This window comes from Aptenodytes patagonicus, chromosome 6, assembly GCF_965638725.1.
Source record: "Aptenodytes patagonicus chromosome 6, bAptPat1.pri.cur, whole genome shotgun sequence".
In the NCBI taxonomy this organism is placed as follows: domain Eukaryota; kingdom Metazoa; phylum Chordata; class Aves; order Sphenisciformes; family Spheniscidae; genus Aptenodytes; species Aptenodytes patagonicus.
Genome location: NC_134954.1, coordinates 29,828,020 through 29,843,854, shown reverse-complemented (window position 1 = coordinate 29,843,854; position 15,835 = coordinate 29,828,020). Strand labels below are relative to the sequence as shown.

General features: G+C 59.7%; 2 protein-coding genes across 2 annotated transcripts; one reads left to right on the top strand and one right to left on the bottom strand.

Annotated features, from left to right (window-relative positions):
* Positions 1–686: 686 nt before the first annotated feature.
* PFKL (phosphofructokinase, liver type) lies at positions 687–7,346 on the bottom strand. The gene is made up of 22 exons (XM_076341787.1): positions 7,259–7,346; positions 6,651–6,724; positions 6,478–6,555; positions 6,201–6,390; positions 5,835–6,000; positions 5,711–5,755; positions 5,511–5,619; positions 5,095–5,190; positions 4,910–5,002; positions 4,421–4,546; positions 4,252–4,316; positions 4,009–4,072; positions 3,783–3,929; positions 3,599–3,669; positions 3,395–3,482; positions 3,097–3,249; positions 2,780–2,944; positions 2,505–2,566; positions 2,031–2,142; positions 1,851–1,950; positions 1,615–1,720; positions 687–1,513 (listed from the first exon to the last, which is right to left on the bottom strand). Exons 1-22 carry the CDS (start codon positions 7,341–7,343, stop codon positions 1,366–1,368), a joined length of 2,343 nt encoding a protein of 780 aa, XP_076197902.1. The 5' UTR covers positions 7,344–7,346; the 3' UTR covers positions 687–1,365.
* Positions 7,347–8,227: 881 nt separating this feature from the next.
* PROCR (protein C receptor) lies at positions 8,228–10,572 on the top strand. Its single transcript, XM_076340702.1, has 4 exons — positions 8,228–8,326; positions 8,440–8,676; positions 9,692–9,958; positions 10,044–10,572. Exons 1-4 carry the CDS (start codon positions 8,272–8,274, stop codon positions 10,154–10,156), a joined length of 672 nt encoding a protein of 223 aa, XP_076196817.1. The 5' UTR covers positions 8,228–8,271; the 3' UTR covers positions 10,157–10,572.
* The last annotated feature ends 5,263 nt before the right edge of the window (positions 10,573–15,835 follow it).

The window sequence follows — 15,835 nt, the reverse complement described above, 5'->3', positions numbered from 1 at the left end:
GGGAAGATACAATAATTATCTTCATCCAGAGCCTAAAACAAGTAATGTGGCCAGCTAGGGGAAAAAGCACTGAAATCAGGGGGGACTTGTCACTTGGGGACAACTTCATGGGGAAGAAAAAATAACCATGCATTCGACCCAAAAGACTGTGATGCATCCTGGTGCTGGCGATGTCCCAGAGGCTGGAGCCGTCAGCAGAAAGCCCCAGGAGGAAAGCGGCCTGGGAAAGGGGCTACACGCAGCCGTCTGGCATGGGCTGAGCACGGCAGAGCTCAGCCAAGCCTGAGCACTGCATGCGGGAGCCGGCGTGCTTGGCAACTGCCCTGAGAAACTGCATTAACAAACAAACACATCGCCTTGATAAATCACTTCTGCACTTTCTTTGAAGGTGGGAACCAAAACAAGGGAGAAGCAATTTTTCTCTGGGATTGCAAACTCTGCCCGCAGAGGGATGCTGACCTTGCACCCGCTGCAGCCCGGCCAGTGAGAGGCCGCCTGTGGTGTCACTCTCCCAGGCTTTGAGGATGCACAAAGCAGGGAAACCTCCTGGCCTGGCATTAATCCGGCTCCAGCAAACCATCTGTCTTTGTTTGCCGGGACTGTCACCCCATCCTCACCCCAGGTCGGCCCCCACTTCCCTCCCCGCGGGGACTCGGCACACAATGACCACTCTCTGGTGAGGCAGGTTTGGCTTCAGCAGGTTTTATCTCTAGAGGAGGAGAGCAGCACTGCAAATGGTACAAGATTTCGGGGGTCACAGAGCAGTGGTGAGATGACGGGCACGGCCCCCAGGGCCACGTGGTGACAGTTGCAGCCAAGCATCATGCAAGGTGGCCAGGGAAGAGGGGCTTGCCAGGACTGGTGCTCTGCACTGAGCCATTGAGACACCCCACTGGGCAAATGCCATGGGAGGATGGAGCTTTACTGGGGCTCACAGGGCAGCCAAAAGCCCCTGGGACCAGCTCCTACCCGCTCTGGGACGGCACCACATCTGCCTCAGCTCCCCTCCCGCACGCAGGGCAGGCAACTAAAAGCAGCAGTTGGTGGTCAAGCCGCTAAATAAGGAATCAAGATACTCCATCATTAAATAATAGGAATAAGCTATTAAGGGAAGATTAAGGGTCTGGGCTGTGCAGGTGGGCTCTAGCAACACCTCTTTTCTGCATCTGCACAGGGACCATACCCTGGATCAGCGATTTGGGACAGGATTGTGCTGTTTTGGGAGCCGGGACCAGGCTCTGCCTGCTTTAAGGAGTTGGTGGCAAAGCTACAGGGCTACTGAGAACAGGGGGGACCCGGTGCTCCCTGAGCAGCACGTAGGGATGGAGAGGACGCAGAGGGGGGCTACGTCTTGGGCTGGCGGGACTAGAAGCCCTTCTCGATGCTGAGCGTGCGGCGGGTGACGTGCTCCATCTTCCCCGAAATATACTCAGTCAGGCTGATCTGGTAGTTGGCGAGCATCTTCAGCATCAGCCGCAGGTTCAGCCACCACTGCTCCTGCGGCAGCCTGTGCCTGCGCACAGGGGGACACAGCTCTTGAGTGGCCCTGGGGACAACCTGGGAAGGTCCCCCCAGGACCTGGCGAACCAGCGGGGCATGGGGACGGGGACTTACTCAAAATCAGTGACTTTCTTGAGCTCCGTCACAGGGCTGAAGGCCACCACCTTCTTCCTGAGCCCGATCACGCAAGCAGAGTCACCCGAGTTGGCAAACACGCGCCCTAGGATGGGGACACAGCCAACCATGGCCATCTTGCTGGGGGCCGAGTGGCAGAGCCCAGAGCAGCAGGGGTTGCCCAGTGTCACCAGCCTCCCCCCACCCCACCACGGGAACCCCAGCCCTCGGCTCACCCTGGCGGTAGACCTCCTGCAGCTTCTCCGACATCCACAGCACTGCCTTCACTCCCAGCTTGGTCCCATAGTTGCGATCAAAGGGGGTTGGGGCTCCCCCCTGGGGACAAAGAAATGGTGATGTCAAGCCCGCCCAGCTCTTGAGGACAGTAGTGGCCCGTGTGGCTCTGTCCCCCGTACCTGCTGGAGGTGGCCCAGGACATTAATCCTGCAGTCAAAGATGCCTTTGCCCTCAGAGGAGTAGAGGTTGTAGAGGAATTCGGTGGTGTAGTGCTCGTGGCACTTCTCATTGCTGGGGGAGCAGAGGGAAGGGATTGGGGGGCTGCTCCTTAATCTGGCATCCCCAGGGGGTCCCTCCATGCTGCCCTAAACACCTTTTTTTTTCTCTTTTGTTCTCCCTGAGGCCCAGAGCCCCAGCCCATCTCCCCAGCAGCACCCTGGGGCTGGGGTGGGGATGGCAGTGGAGGCATCCAGTGCAGGACTGTCCCCCCTGGCTGAGTGTGGCATCCTCAGGCAGGATACTGTGCGCCCACCACGCTGAACCTCACTGCGCCCAGGGACCCTCTCCAGCCATGGGAAGGGCTCAGCTCCAGCCTCGCTCCCTGCCACGGGGCTGGGTTTTTCAGCAAGTGTCCCCAGGGGTCCCCAACTCACCGCAGCACCAGCCCTCTCTGGATATCTGTCTTCATTTTGTCAGTCAAGTGCTCCACGTTGGCCTGCAAGATGAATGCCAGGATGCTGGCAGCCATCCTGGGTCCCTCCAGTCCTCTTGTTCGGACCCAAGTGCCACTAACATCAACTCAGCAGCTTCATGGGGCTTGGCCATGCTCCTCCAAATCCTGCCCTGCCCCAGAGCCCTCTCTTCCCTGGTTTTCCTTCTTACTTTACCGAAACAATGCTTCCAGAAAGCAGCCCCCTGCCCCGCTCACCTTCAGGTCATGGATGGTGAAGGGATCTTCATAGACGTAGGCAGCGTCAGCGCCCACTGCGATGCCGGTGACGGTCGACAGGTACCCACAGTAGCCCCCCATCGTCTCCACGATGAAGACGCGGCGCTTGGTGCCTGAGGCCGACTGCTTGATGCGGTCACAACTCTGCGCCAGGAGAAGGGGGGGATCACACCCAGAAAACCCATCTTTGCTGCCCAGGACGGGATGCTGGTTCATTCCCGCATGTTATCCCAAAACACGATGGGACCTGGCGGAGCGGGACAGCCCTGTGAGCTGCCCCCTGCCCTGTCCCTCACCTCCATGGCCGCGTTGACAGCCGTGTCCGAGCCCAGGCTGAAGTCAGTCCCGGGCACATTGTTGCTGATGGTGGCGGGGATGACACACATGATGATGCAGAGCTCCTCGTACTGCCCGCGGGCCTCCACCAGCTGCAGCACCCCCTCGTACGCCTGCAAGCAGCCGAGGGCTGGGGAGATGCCAGCCCCGGGGCTGGATCTGCATCCCAAAAGGGATGGCCCAGGGTGCCTGCACCACCTGGGATGCTGACAGCCTGCCCCAACCCCACCAAAACAGGGCTGAGGATTTCCCCCGCACCTCGAACCCCCCGATGACCAGCAGCCCCTGGATGTTGAATTTCCGCACGTTCTCCACAATCTTTTCCATGCAGGTCTTGGGCAGCGTCCTGCGGTGGGGAAGGGGAGGAGAGACCGTGGGGTGAGGACGGGGGTTCCCTGCAATCCCCGGGGACAGCGGTGTCCCCTCTGCTACATACCCCGGCCCCCCTGGGGCTGTGCTTACCGCTTGGTGCCCAGCATGGACCCGCCGCGTCCCAGCCAGCCTGCCACATCGTGCCAGCCCACTTCACGGATCTGCAAGCAGCAGCGCTCAGTTTTGGGGTGGGGGGAGCACCCCACCACCCCCTCCAAGCCCAAACCCATCCCCCTGGGAAATGCACGGCACCCAGGCTCACCGTCCCCCTTACCTGCCCCTTGGACAAGCCCTCGAAGCCGTCGCTCACCACATAGACAGTGTGTCCCTGGCAGATGCCGATTCGCACGGCCGACCTGACGGCGGCGTTCATGCCGGCGGCAGGGGCACCCACGTTCAGGATGGCCAGGCTGAAGGGGCTCTGTGGGGACAGGGGTGGCACATTGGTGCGTGTCCCCAAGGCAGGGCGGTGTCCCCTGCCGCTCCCCATCCCTCCTTACCTTCTCCTGTGCCGGCTTCTGGTGCGCCAGCAGCTTGTAGATGTTCCAGTTGTTCTCAAAGCTCCTGCAAGGACAAGGCAGCGTGGCCCCGAGGTGTGCCTGGACCCTGGGGCGCTTGGTGGGGGGCACCCTCCCTGGCTGCAGGAGCCGGTGTTTTTCCCCTGGGGAGAAGCCCCCATCCCAGCATGCCCTTTTGGCCACCCCATAGGGATGTCTCCCCCCATCCTGGTCCCCACTCCTCACCTCCCACGGAGCTGGATGGCCTCCTCAAACCTCTTCTCATCCATGGCCTTCTGCACATCCTTTGTCTTGGAGGGGGAAAAGATGCAGCACCATGATGCCTGCGCTTGTGGGGAGAGGAGCGGGACCCCCACCCAGCGGGCTGGCGTGCCTGATCCCCCCCTGTACTCACCACCTGGACGCACTCCATGAGTGGCAGCCGCACTGACTGGTTCCCTGAGAGGCTCACCACGCAGGCGGGGGTGTCCGGCGTGGCCTCCAGCAGCGCCATCACCGCCTCCATCCCCATCTTGCTGCTCTGCAAAGGGAAAGGGGCACCTGCTGCCTCCTGACACTGGGGCCACCCGTGCCAGCCATGTGGGATGCTCCCCTGGGCTTGCATGGGGATGCTTCCATGGGCTTGGAAACCACGCGGCTGCTTGCACGCCTGAGTTACAGCCAGAGAGCTGCTGGTTTTATTTAAAAACCCATGAAATTTGCAGCAAAGGAGAGGAAATGGGCACATCGCCTGGCACAGCGGGGCCGAGCCCACGGGGACTGTCTGAGCCTTATCCCAGCTGGCAAGTCCTTTGCAACAGGCAGAGGGAAGGCAGGAGCGGGGTTCCCCAGCTGCCTGCTCCTGCAGGGTGACCCCCCCTCCGTGTTTCCCCCCCAGACCTACCAGCACGCGGTCAAAGGCTGACGGGGTCCCTCCGCGCTGCACATGGCCGAGGACGGTGACACGCGTGTCAAAGCCCAAGCGTTGCACCACCAGCTGTGGAGCAGAGAGGATGTCACGTCGGGGACCCGCCAGCCACCGTGGGTGCTGGAGCGGGTGCCGGAGCGGGCACCGGAGCGGGCACTTACATCCTTCACGTAGTTGGAGGAGATGGGTTTGCCACTGCGGTCGATGGCACCCTCGGCGATGATGATGATGTTGAGCCGTGACCCTCTGCTGCGCGTCTGGCGTGAGGGGAGGAAAACAGCCACTGCGGCTTAGCCAAAATTTGCTGGTGGCCAAGCCCAAGCATCCTTTGCCCCCACTGGCCATAGCCTGGGGGGGTGGCTCAGGTTCTGGGCGGCTGAGCCCCCGAGCCAGCACTGCCCCTGGCACGTGAGGGCTGGATTTGCGCTCGGCTGAGTGCCCCGTTTCACAGGGACAATGGCAGGAGCTCCCGAAGCTTCGCAGGGGCCGGGTGCCAGCTGTGGGGCTCAGCCCGGATCCCTGCGGGGACTCTCTGGGGAGAGAAGGGGGACGGGACTGTAGGAACCCCCCCCCTCACCTCCCCGAGCCTCTCGCACATGAGGTCCTCCCAGCCATCCTCCGGAGGGGATTCAGGGATGAAGAGCCAGTCGGCGCCTGAGGCCAAGCCGGACACCAGCGCCAGGTACCTGGGGGGACACAGCGGTGGCAGCACTGGCACCGGCCCTGAAACGTGGCATCCCATCCCGCCGACGGGCTTCTCCATCCACGGGGGCTTACCCGCAGTGGCGGCCCATCACCTCCAGCACGAATGTCCGCTGGTGGCTGCAAGGACATGTGTGGGAGGAGGAGGGTGGGTGTGATGCCCTGGGGTGGGCCAGCACCCAGCACCCACCCTGCTCACCTCTGTGCCGTGGTGGTGATGGCGTCAATCACCTCCATGATGCGGTGCAGTGCTGAGTCAGTGCCGATGGTCATGTCGGTGCCGCAGAAGTCGTTGTCGATGGAGCCCACCAGCCCCACGATGTTCAGGCGACAGTTCTCCTGTGCCACCTCCTTGCTGATCTGCCCTGCAGGGGGGATGGCCACGCCACCAGTTATTTTAGGGTGCTCCCATCCCCCCCTGGCATTGGGCCGGCTCCTACAGAGCAGCGGAGGAACCCAGCCCTCCCTGGGCGTCATAGTGATGGGGTGGACCTCTGGACCTCAACGCCCCTTGAATGCTTTCACTCTACCCACCCAGGGATTTTGGGGAAGGGGGTTCACGCACCGTCCTGGACCAGCTCCTCCAGCAGCCCGCCCCACTCGGAGCGGAAGATGTCGGCGCCCGTCAGGCTGCCGTCCCCGCCGATGACACAGAGATTGGTGATGCCGTGCTCTACCAGGTTACAGGCGGCCCGCAGCCGGCCCGCACGGGTGGTGAAGGCTTTGCAGCGGGCGCTGCCGATCACCGTCCCACCCTGGAGAGATAAGGGGGGGACATGGCTCGACATGCAGGTTTGGGGGGTGGGATTTGGAGGTCCCATGGCCCCACTGGTGAGCCTCACCAGCTGGATGATGTTGGAGACGCTGAGCCAGTTGGCTTGCTTGATGTTGTCTCCCCCCTCCACCAGCCCCTCATAGCCCTGCAGAGAAGTGAGGGGGCAGAGATGAGGGGTACCCCGGCACAGGGGGGGTGGTTCCCCCCACCCCATGGCGGGGAGCAGGGTGGTACCCCAACCTCATAGATGAGGAAGACCTTGGCTCCCACGTATATCCCCATCCGGGTGACGGCACGGACGGCGGCGTTCATCCCTGGAAAGGCGAGATGTGAGCCGGGGCAGCTCCGAGGGACCCCGCGCAGGGTGGGTGCCCCATAGGGGACCAGATCCTATAGGTGACCCTGAAGCATCCCCTTGAGCCGGGGGGGCCCATGCAGGCACAGACTGGGGAAACTCAGTGCACGGGTGGGAGCTGCAGATGAGCAACCACCCGAGAGCGAGATGTATTAGAAATAGCTGCTTACCCCTGGGTCGGAGGGGCCCCACCGTGGGGATTCCCCCGTGGGGCCCGTGACCTCCCACCGAGGGTGCTCCGGGGGTGATGGGGACGGGGAAGCACAGCGGGTGGGACGCACCGACCCTTCCCCCGTGGGGGAAACAGGGGAGGGGGGTGTCTCCCCTCTCCGCTCCCCCGCCCCGGGCGCCCGGGGAGAAGCGTGGGCCGCGTCCCCGCGGCCCCGCGGACTCTGGTCCCGCCAAGCCCGCGGGGCCGGGCGGACACGGACACACAGCCCCCACGGGGCGGGACAGGGGCCGAGCTCCCCACCCTCCTCCCGCCGGGCCCCACCTTGCGCGTCGCCGCCGCTGGTGAGGACGGCGATGGCCATGCCGGCCCCCGCCATCCGCAGCCGCTCCAGCTCCGCCGCCGCCATCGCTGCGCTCCCGGCACCGGCGCCGCCGGACACGCCCCCGCGGAGACACGCCCCGTCTGCGACCACGCCCCCTCCCGATGAGGCCACGCCCCGACGTCCGCTTGGCCACGCCCCTCCCCGCAGCTGTGGCGCGCCGTACCGCGCCGTACCATGCCGTACCGTGCCATGGCGCGTGGTGCGGTGCCGGTACGTGCCGCCCCAGGCTGTTGCCACGCTGTGCCAGCGGGACAAGCTGGATATTTTAATATAAATTTTATAATTTTTAAATTGCAATCTATGATTATTTTAGGTATAATTAAAAAACAAACATACGGAGCAAGCCCAGTCAGGGTTTTCTCGGTCCCAACCCCCCGCCCAGCTCATTACGAGGGCCGCGGGGATGTCGCATCGCAAGGGTCGCATCCCTCCGAGGATGGGGGTCCCGTCACACCAGCGCTTGCCGGGAGCACCGGCACTGGAATGCCTCCCCGGGCCCCGACGGGTGCAGCGTGGTGCTGCGAGGCTGCTCCCCTCCCTCCCTCCCTCCCTTCTCCTCCCGGGCTGGTCGCCTGCCACTGTGTCCCTGCTGGCCTCCCGCATCACTCGGGGGGAGCGGGGATGGGGCCCCTGCCCAACCAAGGGATGGGGAAACGGAGGCAGGCGCTGGCTACTCTCTCCCCCACCGGCTGGAGCGGTGCCGTGCCGTCCAGCAGGCCCCGGGGTGAGCTCGGAGCCTTATCCCGCATCACCATCCCTGGGCGCTGCAGGGCCGGGCACCCCCGGCACGTCCGGCAGGGAAGGGGTGTGAGTGGCTCGGGCTAAGGAAATGGGAGAGACCTGGCCAGACTCCCACTCTCCTCCTCCCGCAGCCCCACCTCCCCGGTCCTGCTTAACTCCTTGCCAGGCCAGCCGTGGGGCCACCATTCCTGTCCCCATCCCTGTCCCCACGATGCTCCGGCTGCTGCTGCTCTGCGGGGCCCTGGGCTGCGGGGCAGACCAGGCAGGTAAGGCAAGGACACGGTGGCAGCAGGGCAGGCAAGACTTGGGGTTGGTATGGGGGGGATACGGCTCATAGGAAAGGGACGGGGCAGTGGGTGATGTCTGGTGTCTCTTGCAGCCCCGCTCACCTTCACCATGCTGCAACAGACCCGCGTCTCCAAGGGCAGCTCCGTCTTCTGGGGGAACGCCAGCCTGGACGGGCGGCTCAGTCATCTCCTGGAGGGGCTTAATGTCACCCAGGTGCTGCCGCTGGAGCCCCCGGATGCCTGGGCCAGGCGGCAGCAGGACGTGGCCACCTACCTGCTCTACTTCGACCAGCTGGTGAAGCTTTTCAGCAAGGAAAGGCCCATCAACTGTGAGTGGTACCCCAGGGGGGCACAGGGACGGAGACGCATAGCCCGCTGGGGGACAGGACCCACTGGGGAAGGGGAGCCCACCCTGCACTGCCTGGGCACAGGGACGGCTCTCCAGGGACAGCTGGGCAAAGGGATGGGAACACGGCCATGTGCAAAACCTCACTCTGGGCAAAAGGAGCCCTTCTGTGGAGCCAGGAATTTCTTACTCGGAGCCCACCCCAGGAACAGGGTGATGCTCAGCCTCCTGCTGCCCCTTGGGGAGTAGGCCTGAGGGCTGCAGCCTGGGGGGGTGGTGAGGTGTAGGCACCCTTCCTGCACCCTGCCTGCACCCCACTTGCACCCCACCTGTAGCCTGCCTTTATCCTGCCTGCACCCTGCCTGCACTTGTCTGCACCCTGCCTGCACCCCACTTGCACTCCACCTGCATCCTGCCTGCACCCTGCCTTCAACCTGCTTGCACCCTGCCTGCACCCCACAGCCTTCGTGGGACGCGTGGGATGCTGATGGTGATGGTTTCATGTTCCTGCCTGCATTGCTCTGCAAGCCCACATTACCTCCAGTGTTCCTGTGCAGGGTGTGTTTTACCTTCGTTTTCTTTGTTATCCCCAAACCAGTTTTGCCCCAGCTCTGCATTTCTTTACCTGGCCCCTGGGGAGCACTTTCTCACCTAGGGGTCTCTGGCATGAGCCCCACGCCTCCCCTCGCCCCACGCTCCCTGTGCCACATCCTTCTGTGAGAGTGATGAATAGCTCACTCCGCACCAAAAAACCTGCCGTCTCTATAAAACTGAAGCTGTGCTGTACACAGATAAGGAAGTAAAAAATAAGCACAGCCGCTCGGCCATTGGAAAAGTCGCCGCTGCAGCTAAACTAAGTGAAAACAAAGTTGTGGCTGGGTCAGGCAGTGCAAGGCTGAGCCCTTGCAAACTCAATGCACAGCTTGATGCTGGTGACGGCAATGGGCTGCCAAGGGTGGGAATGTGCTGGCCCTGACCCCCTCCCTCTGTCCCTGCAGACACCCAGAGCCTGTGCTGCCGCCTGGGCTGCCACCTCTTCCCCAATGGCACGGCCCACAGCTTCTATGAGGTGACCCTCAACGGGACGGCTTTCCTCAGCTTCCACGTCCCCAACGCCACCTGGGAGCGGCGCTGGCCTGGCGGGGAAGCGGTGGCTGCCTTTGCTGAGAGGGAGCTGATGAAGTACCCCAAGACCACCCGGGACCTCCAGCATTTCCTCAACACCACCTGCGTTGGCATCCTGCAGGCTCAGAGCGCCTGGACAGGTCTGTGCTGGGGCTGGGGGGACACACATGGTGGCGTGGTGGGGGTGACCCCAGTCATCACCTCCATCCCTCTCGTCTCTTGCAGGAAAACAGAGCAGCCGGTCACACGCCCCGCTGGTGCTGGGCCTGATCCTGGGGACCTTCGCCTTGCTGGGCATGGCCACGGGGATCTTCTTGTGCACGGGAGGGAGCTGCTAGCGGAGCCGGCAGCTGTTCCACATCAGCCCGTGGAGGCAGGGACCGAGCCTGTGCCCTGCAAGGGATGTATCTCCCCAGCGCCGCAGGCTTTGCTTCCAAAGGACACCAGTGGCTTCCCTGCCCGGTCCAAGCTGGGTTGACCCCTCCAGCAGCAGCACCCTGCCCCGGGGATGGTCCCCACGCTGGGCTGGCACGGTGCACTGAGACTTAATGCAGAAATACGCTTGGCATGGATGGAAAAAATAGGGAAAGGGGGGGGAAGTGGCAGGAGAAGCAGCCAAGAAAGGGTTAAAATGATGGCATTGAAACCCCCATTTATCCCTGTTCAGTGGGGATAAATGCCTGGGATGGAGGATGTCACACCTTTGTGGCACTGCTTCGAGATGTCCTGTAATAAAACCACCCATCAGCTCTCACATCGTATTTGGTTGCTTTCATTTCCCCCTAGCAGCACCAACACGGGGCTGCAGATCCATCACGGGGGGCAGGCACAGGGGGGGCCACGGTCGTTAGTGCTGGGTGGGCTCGTTGGCGTTGCCAATCCCTGCGTCGGACCCCAGGCCGCGCACTGAGTTTGCACGGCCTCTGGAGAGAGGCTGGTGGGGTTTGCACCTCCTGAGCTCATTTCAATCTGCCTGCAGCTTTGGTTTGACTCAATTAAGTAATTTTTCCAATGGCCAAGTGGCGACGCTTTATTTATTTTTCATTTCCTCATCTTTGTATGAGACACCGAGGTTGAGTACAGCCAGCTGTAACGGGGCAGTTTTCTCAGCGGATTAATGCATTCACCACTCTCCCCTAAGAATGCCGCCCAGAGGGACACGGGAGCGTGGGGATGCCGGGTGAGAGGCAGGGCGGGCGTGAGGCAATGCGCTGGGGACCCCAAGGCGAGAAACCACTCCCCAAGGACCAGCTAAAGAAATGCAGAGCTTTATTACTAGTACTGTACAACAGCATTCATTGCTTTATTTTCCTTTTCTGCAATCTCGATCTGAGCTAAAAACTACTCTTTGACTGTTTAGACTTCAGTTATATTAATAATAAATTCTTGGCTGCGTTTCCCTTTTGCCCATAGCAAGATTTTGAGCATGACACCCCTCTCGTGCTCGTCTCTGCTGCGTCGAGGGCAGGAAGGGCTGGGGATGAGCCAGGAGCTGGCTTGGGCCATGGGAAGAGGGGACAGCACAGGAGCAAGGAGCTTTCCTGGGTTAACTTCCAGCTCATGCCTTTCTAAATACCCTTCCCTGCAGCTCAAAGCAAGAAAGAAAGGGTGGGCAGCGGGAAAGATGGGAAGAGAGATGCAGGACAGAAAGGGGATGGGAAGATGACATAGTGGTTGTCCTTAAGGAGGGATGGAGGAGGAGGTCTCCAAAGACCACATCTCATCACTCTGGCCGCCGGCCAGCCCCTGAGCAGCCCCCGCCTCCACTAGGCTCCTGGGGCAGGGGCCAGGACCCTCCCCACCCTTCAGCGGGCTCCTTTGCAAAAGGGAAATGGCAGCCAAGAGGCTGGAGGATCCAAAACAACAAGGCTGAGGCATGTGAATGTCATTGCTCGGCCTCTAAAGAAGAGCCCTTGGTGGCAGCTCTGCTGCGGGCCAAGCACTGCATGTCCTCGCTGCAGGCATCAGGGGACATGAGGCTGATGCTGAAGGTCAAACGCAGTAGGTTTGCTCCCCATGAAAGGATAAAAACACTTGTAGCCAGCTTCCAGGGGGGAGAAACTGCTGCATTCACAGCTCTACTTTGGTTTTCGGACTCGGGCATCTCTGCTGCCTGCACGTGGAGGCAGATGTTGCACTGTGGTCCCAAGACCCAGAGTGATTCTCATGCCAAGTCCCCCTTCAGGCTGCAGCTCCGTGCTCTGGCTGGGAGGACAGAGTGTGAATCTCACGGCAGAGCGATGCCCCAAGGCTGCAATGGTGCGGTTGGACAGGGGCTGGCAGCAGGGACGGCACCTGGGCGAGACCCAGGCTGGAGAAACTTGGGAGGCCTGGGACAACAGGGCTTGTTTTGCTTTTTGCTTCTGAAATGCGTCATCTTTTGGACAGATGAGGAACTCTCTGCTTTAAACCACTCTGGAAAAGCCTTTTTCTTGCCCCTGAGCCCATCGGTTGCAGCAGGAGAGTACTCCAGAAAGGAGCTGACTTTGCTGCTGATCTCTTGGGTCTCCACCAATGATCACAAAAGGATGGGGCAGTGCCCAGCAGCGGGGATCTCCCTAAAACTGCAGGATCCCGAGAGACAGCCTCATCTCAAACCGTGCCCACACCCTGTCCCACAGCCACCTCCCTGGTGGTGACCAGCACCTGCGCCCAATGTGGGTATGGTGGCTAAGAGCCAAGGGGTTATGGCAATAGCATCCACCCCCTGCCCCAGCACATCACAGTCCCCAAATTTCTCTTCCTCATCCCAAAATGCCTCACCACAGGGCCACCAAAACCTGGCCCGGTGCAGCACGCTGGGGACACGTGGCCTGGCTGCCCCAGCGTGTGAGCTGGGTTCCCTCCCCACCACCGCTCCAACATATACCATCTCTCTGCAAGAGAATGAACCAACCCACACACAGACCTTTGGAGGCTTTAACCAACCCCCCTATGCAGCATCTCCCCTAAAGCAAACCATGCCAGTTGTCCACACCAATTGCCACGTGAGGCTTTGCTTTCCATGCACCACATGGTTTCCATCACTCAGCTCTGCTAGCGCTGGTTTGGATAAGGGTTAAGATAAGACACGCAGCCTTGAACACTGTTCCAGTAAGACAATGCCAATGTGCTAACCAACCGTCTTTTCCCTGTGCCCACGTCCCATGGGTGCTTCACATGGGGTGGGCAGGCTCCCCTCCCGCCTAGCAAGGGCATGCACTCCCCCCGCTGCAAGGTCGGTGTCCCCCGCCATGCCCTTTGGGAGCCTCCAGCCACTCGCACAGCATCCTTGGCTCCATGGCCCAGCCGGCAGCCGCGGTGCCCTGCCTGTCCCCAGGGGCAAAGGCCTGGATGGCTCCAGGAGCTGCCAGAAAACACAGCGATGGGCTCCAGCGCCTGCTTGGGTGGGGAAGGCAGCAGCTGGGAAAAAAAGTTGGGCTGAGAGTATCAGTGCTTATCATGAAAATGGGTAGCACCAGATTTAAGTCTCTAAGGACAGGAAGAAGGGATTATCTGTGTAAACACCCCTTACGCACTCACTGCCTATGCTGGTATCATCATCACTTTTCTGGACTAAACAAGCTCCGTTCTTCTGAATTCCTCCAGAGGTCACATTGTCACAGCCGCAGATGTTTTCGTTTCCGGCATCACCAGCTTTGGGACATTCTTTTTAACCCAGGGGCTGCACTAGGATGAGGGGATTTGCAATATGTGCAGCCTGCAGGCAGCCCTCCCTGAGCAAGGGATGCTTTTTTTTGGGCAACAGTTTTGGGAAGTGGAGGCTGTTGGGTATCTGCTTTCTAGCAGCCTCCAGCTCCCACACAAGAGCGGGCAGGTTCCTGGAAATATTTAGGAGCACAGGAAAGGGCTGTGCTGGCAAGTCCCTCCTCATAGGGCATATGGGTGCCCAGGACCCATCACTGCCCTCTTCCCTTTCCTCTCACCTCCCAGGTCAGTGTGTCTGACCAAGCCAGAGGAAACGGGAAGAGAAAGCTGGCCGCTGGCCACAGTCAACACCAAGCAGGGCTACGTGGCAGGGAGGCTTCTGGGCAGCGGGATACCACCGGTCCCACCACACCTCCCACCCTGCTCCAACTGGGCTGTCCCCTCCCTGGGGACTGCTTCGGTCTGAGCAAGCCATGCCTTGCAAGATGCTCCACCACTGCTCCTGCAATGCTGCTCATCAGCCCGACAGCATGGAAGCAGAGATGGGGGCTGCTATCCAGGTACCACATTAAAGACTCCAGCAAGGAATTGTTGCTTCATCTTTCCTGCCAGGTCCTCACCACCAAGGTCTTCAGACACCCATTTGAGCAGCTGTATTTGGGAACATTGCAAATGTGCCTTCAGTAGAGCAATCTTTTCCTGGCACCAGTTACTTCTCCCCTCCTATCTCTGCTGCCTGTCTCTCAGAAGCAGAAAAGTTTAGATATACAGAAGTACTTTAAAAGGACAAGCTCTCTGGAAAAAAAAACAAGCCTGCCTGCGCTGTACTTGCAAGAGAAGTTTCCATGGAGAAGAAACTGCTGTTTGGGAACACTTTCACCCCCTGCCCGGACTTGGGGAGGAGGGGATGCTCTGTGCAAGCAGTGCCACTTGCTGCGGTGAGAAATAAGACAGCAGGGGCTCTCTGCATGGCTGAAGCCATCGGGAACAAACAACCCCCTTGAGCCAGACTGCTCCCCAGGACCCACATACCTAATGCTGAAGCTCCTGTGCACAGCCCCAGAACTTCAACATCTGGTCCGGGATGGACAACGTGGCTTTAGATGCAGCAAGCCCAGACCGTGGAGGGACAGGAGAAGCGGACAAGGCTGTTAGGGCATGATGCTTTCTGGAAAAGCAGATCTGAACCCTGTTTTCACCCCCCATCATCTACCTGCTATGGAGTCCTCACCCCATCTGCTCCTTCATCTCTCCTGGGATGGGAGGGATCCAGCCAAAGGGTGGTAACATATTTTAAGTGAGGTGATCAAAACCATTCAGTTCAGAAATAAATCAGGATCCCATTTTAGCTAGGCAAGGACCATGTGCTTGTCTAAAACACCCCCTTCTCAAAACAGCAAGGACTTCTAGAAACATGTTTCAAGGACAAGTGCTTTGCTAGAAGAATTAAACAACATGCCTATATCCAAAACCTCAACAATCCTTGACTTGTGCAAGGATTTAGGGTAAAAGGGGACCAGGATTTTTTTTTTTTTTTTTATTTGATCCAATTTGGGAACAACAGCATTGCTTAGAAGGGGCTGGAAATTAAGGCTGTGCATTACAGGATTTCCAGCTCAGAGGTTTGCACTTTCAGGATGCTTGCTTGGTCCCAAACCAAGAAGAGGCAATGTGAACATCTAAGCCTCCTAAGAAGCATTTATATGAGATAAAGGAGTCCACGCGCGCTATGACTCACACCAGCTAAATGTTACTGAAATAGGGGACACAGGATGTCACAGACACTGAACAGCTTCCACATCCCCCTGGCCAGACACCCTGGAACCCTTGGAGGACAAATACCTCCCCACAATCCTAGAAGCAGCACAACTTTCCTCAGGCAAGCGGAAATGCTTGAACCAGACCCTGGCAAGCACTAGTGTATGCTGCTACCTGTGGAGAAAACATGGAAACCCTGGAAGCTTTGTCTGAAGGTGGGGAAAGGTGGAGGACCCCAGCTCTGCACACACCCCACAGCAGGGGGAAAAAGGAAGATGGAAGGAAGCAGGGTTGCTTAGTATGATTTGGGGCTTTCTTTTCTGTTTTTCTTCTCACCCTTGTAAAAGCTGGGTGAGCTTTTTGCAGCTATTGTTGTTGTTCTACATAGCACAGGCCTCTCAGAGGAGTACAGACCCACAATGGAAAAAAAAAAACAAACCAAAACACAGGAAGAATTAGCAGGGAAAGGAAAAGCGGCAGCAGGAACAAGTATTCATGCCCAAAATAAATGCACTGCCTGCTGCTAGGGGTGCAGGTAAGAAAGGTTACACGACCTTCTCCTGTGGAGAAGTTGAGACTTTGGTGTGAAGTCCCAGCTCTTTCGCTTTATT

Bases quoted from the DNA above. Each gene is read 5' to 3' on its own strand.
- PROCR (XM_076340702.1), top strand. From the start codon at position 8,272: ATGCTCCGGCTGCTGCTGCTCTGCGGGGCCCTGGGCTGCGGGGCAGAC. The intron at 8,327-8,439 runs GTAAGGCAAGGA...TGTCTCTTGCAG, and splicing joins CTGCGGGGCAGACCAGGCAG to CCCCGCTCACCTTCACCATG. The intron at 9,959-10,043 runs GTCTGTGCTGGG...CGTCTCTTGCAG, and splicing joins GGCTCAGAGCGCCTGGACAG to GAAAACAGAGCAGCCGGTCA.
- PFKL (XM_076341787.1), bottom strand. From the start codon at position 7,343: ATGGCGGCGGCGGAGCTGGAGCGGCTGCGGATGGCGGGGGCCGGCATG. The intron at 6,556-6,650 runs GTTGGGGTACCA...ACTTCTCTGCAG, and splicing joins AGGTCTTCCTCATCTATGAG to GGCTATGAGGGGCTGGTGGA. The intron at 2,567-2,779 runs GTGAGCGGGGCA...TTCATCTTGCAG, and splicing joins TCACCATCCATGACCTGAAG to GCCAACGTGGAGCACTTGAC.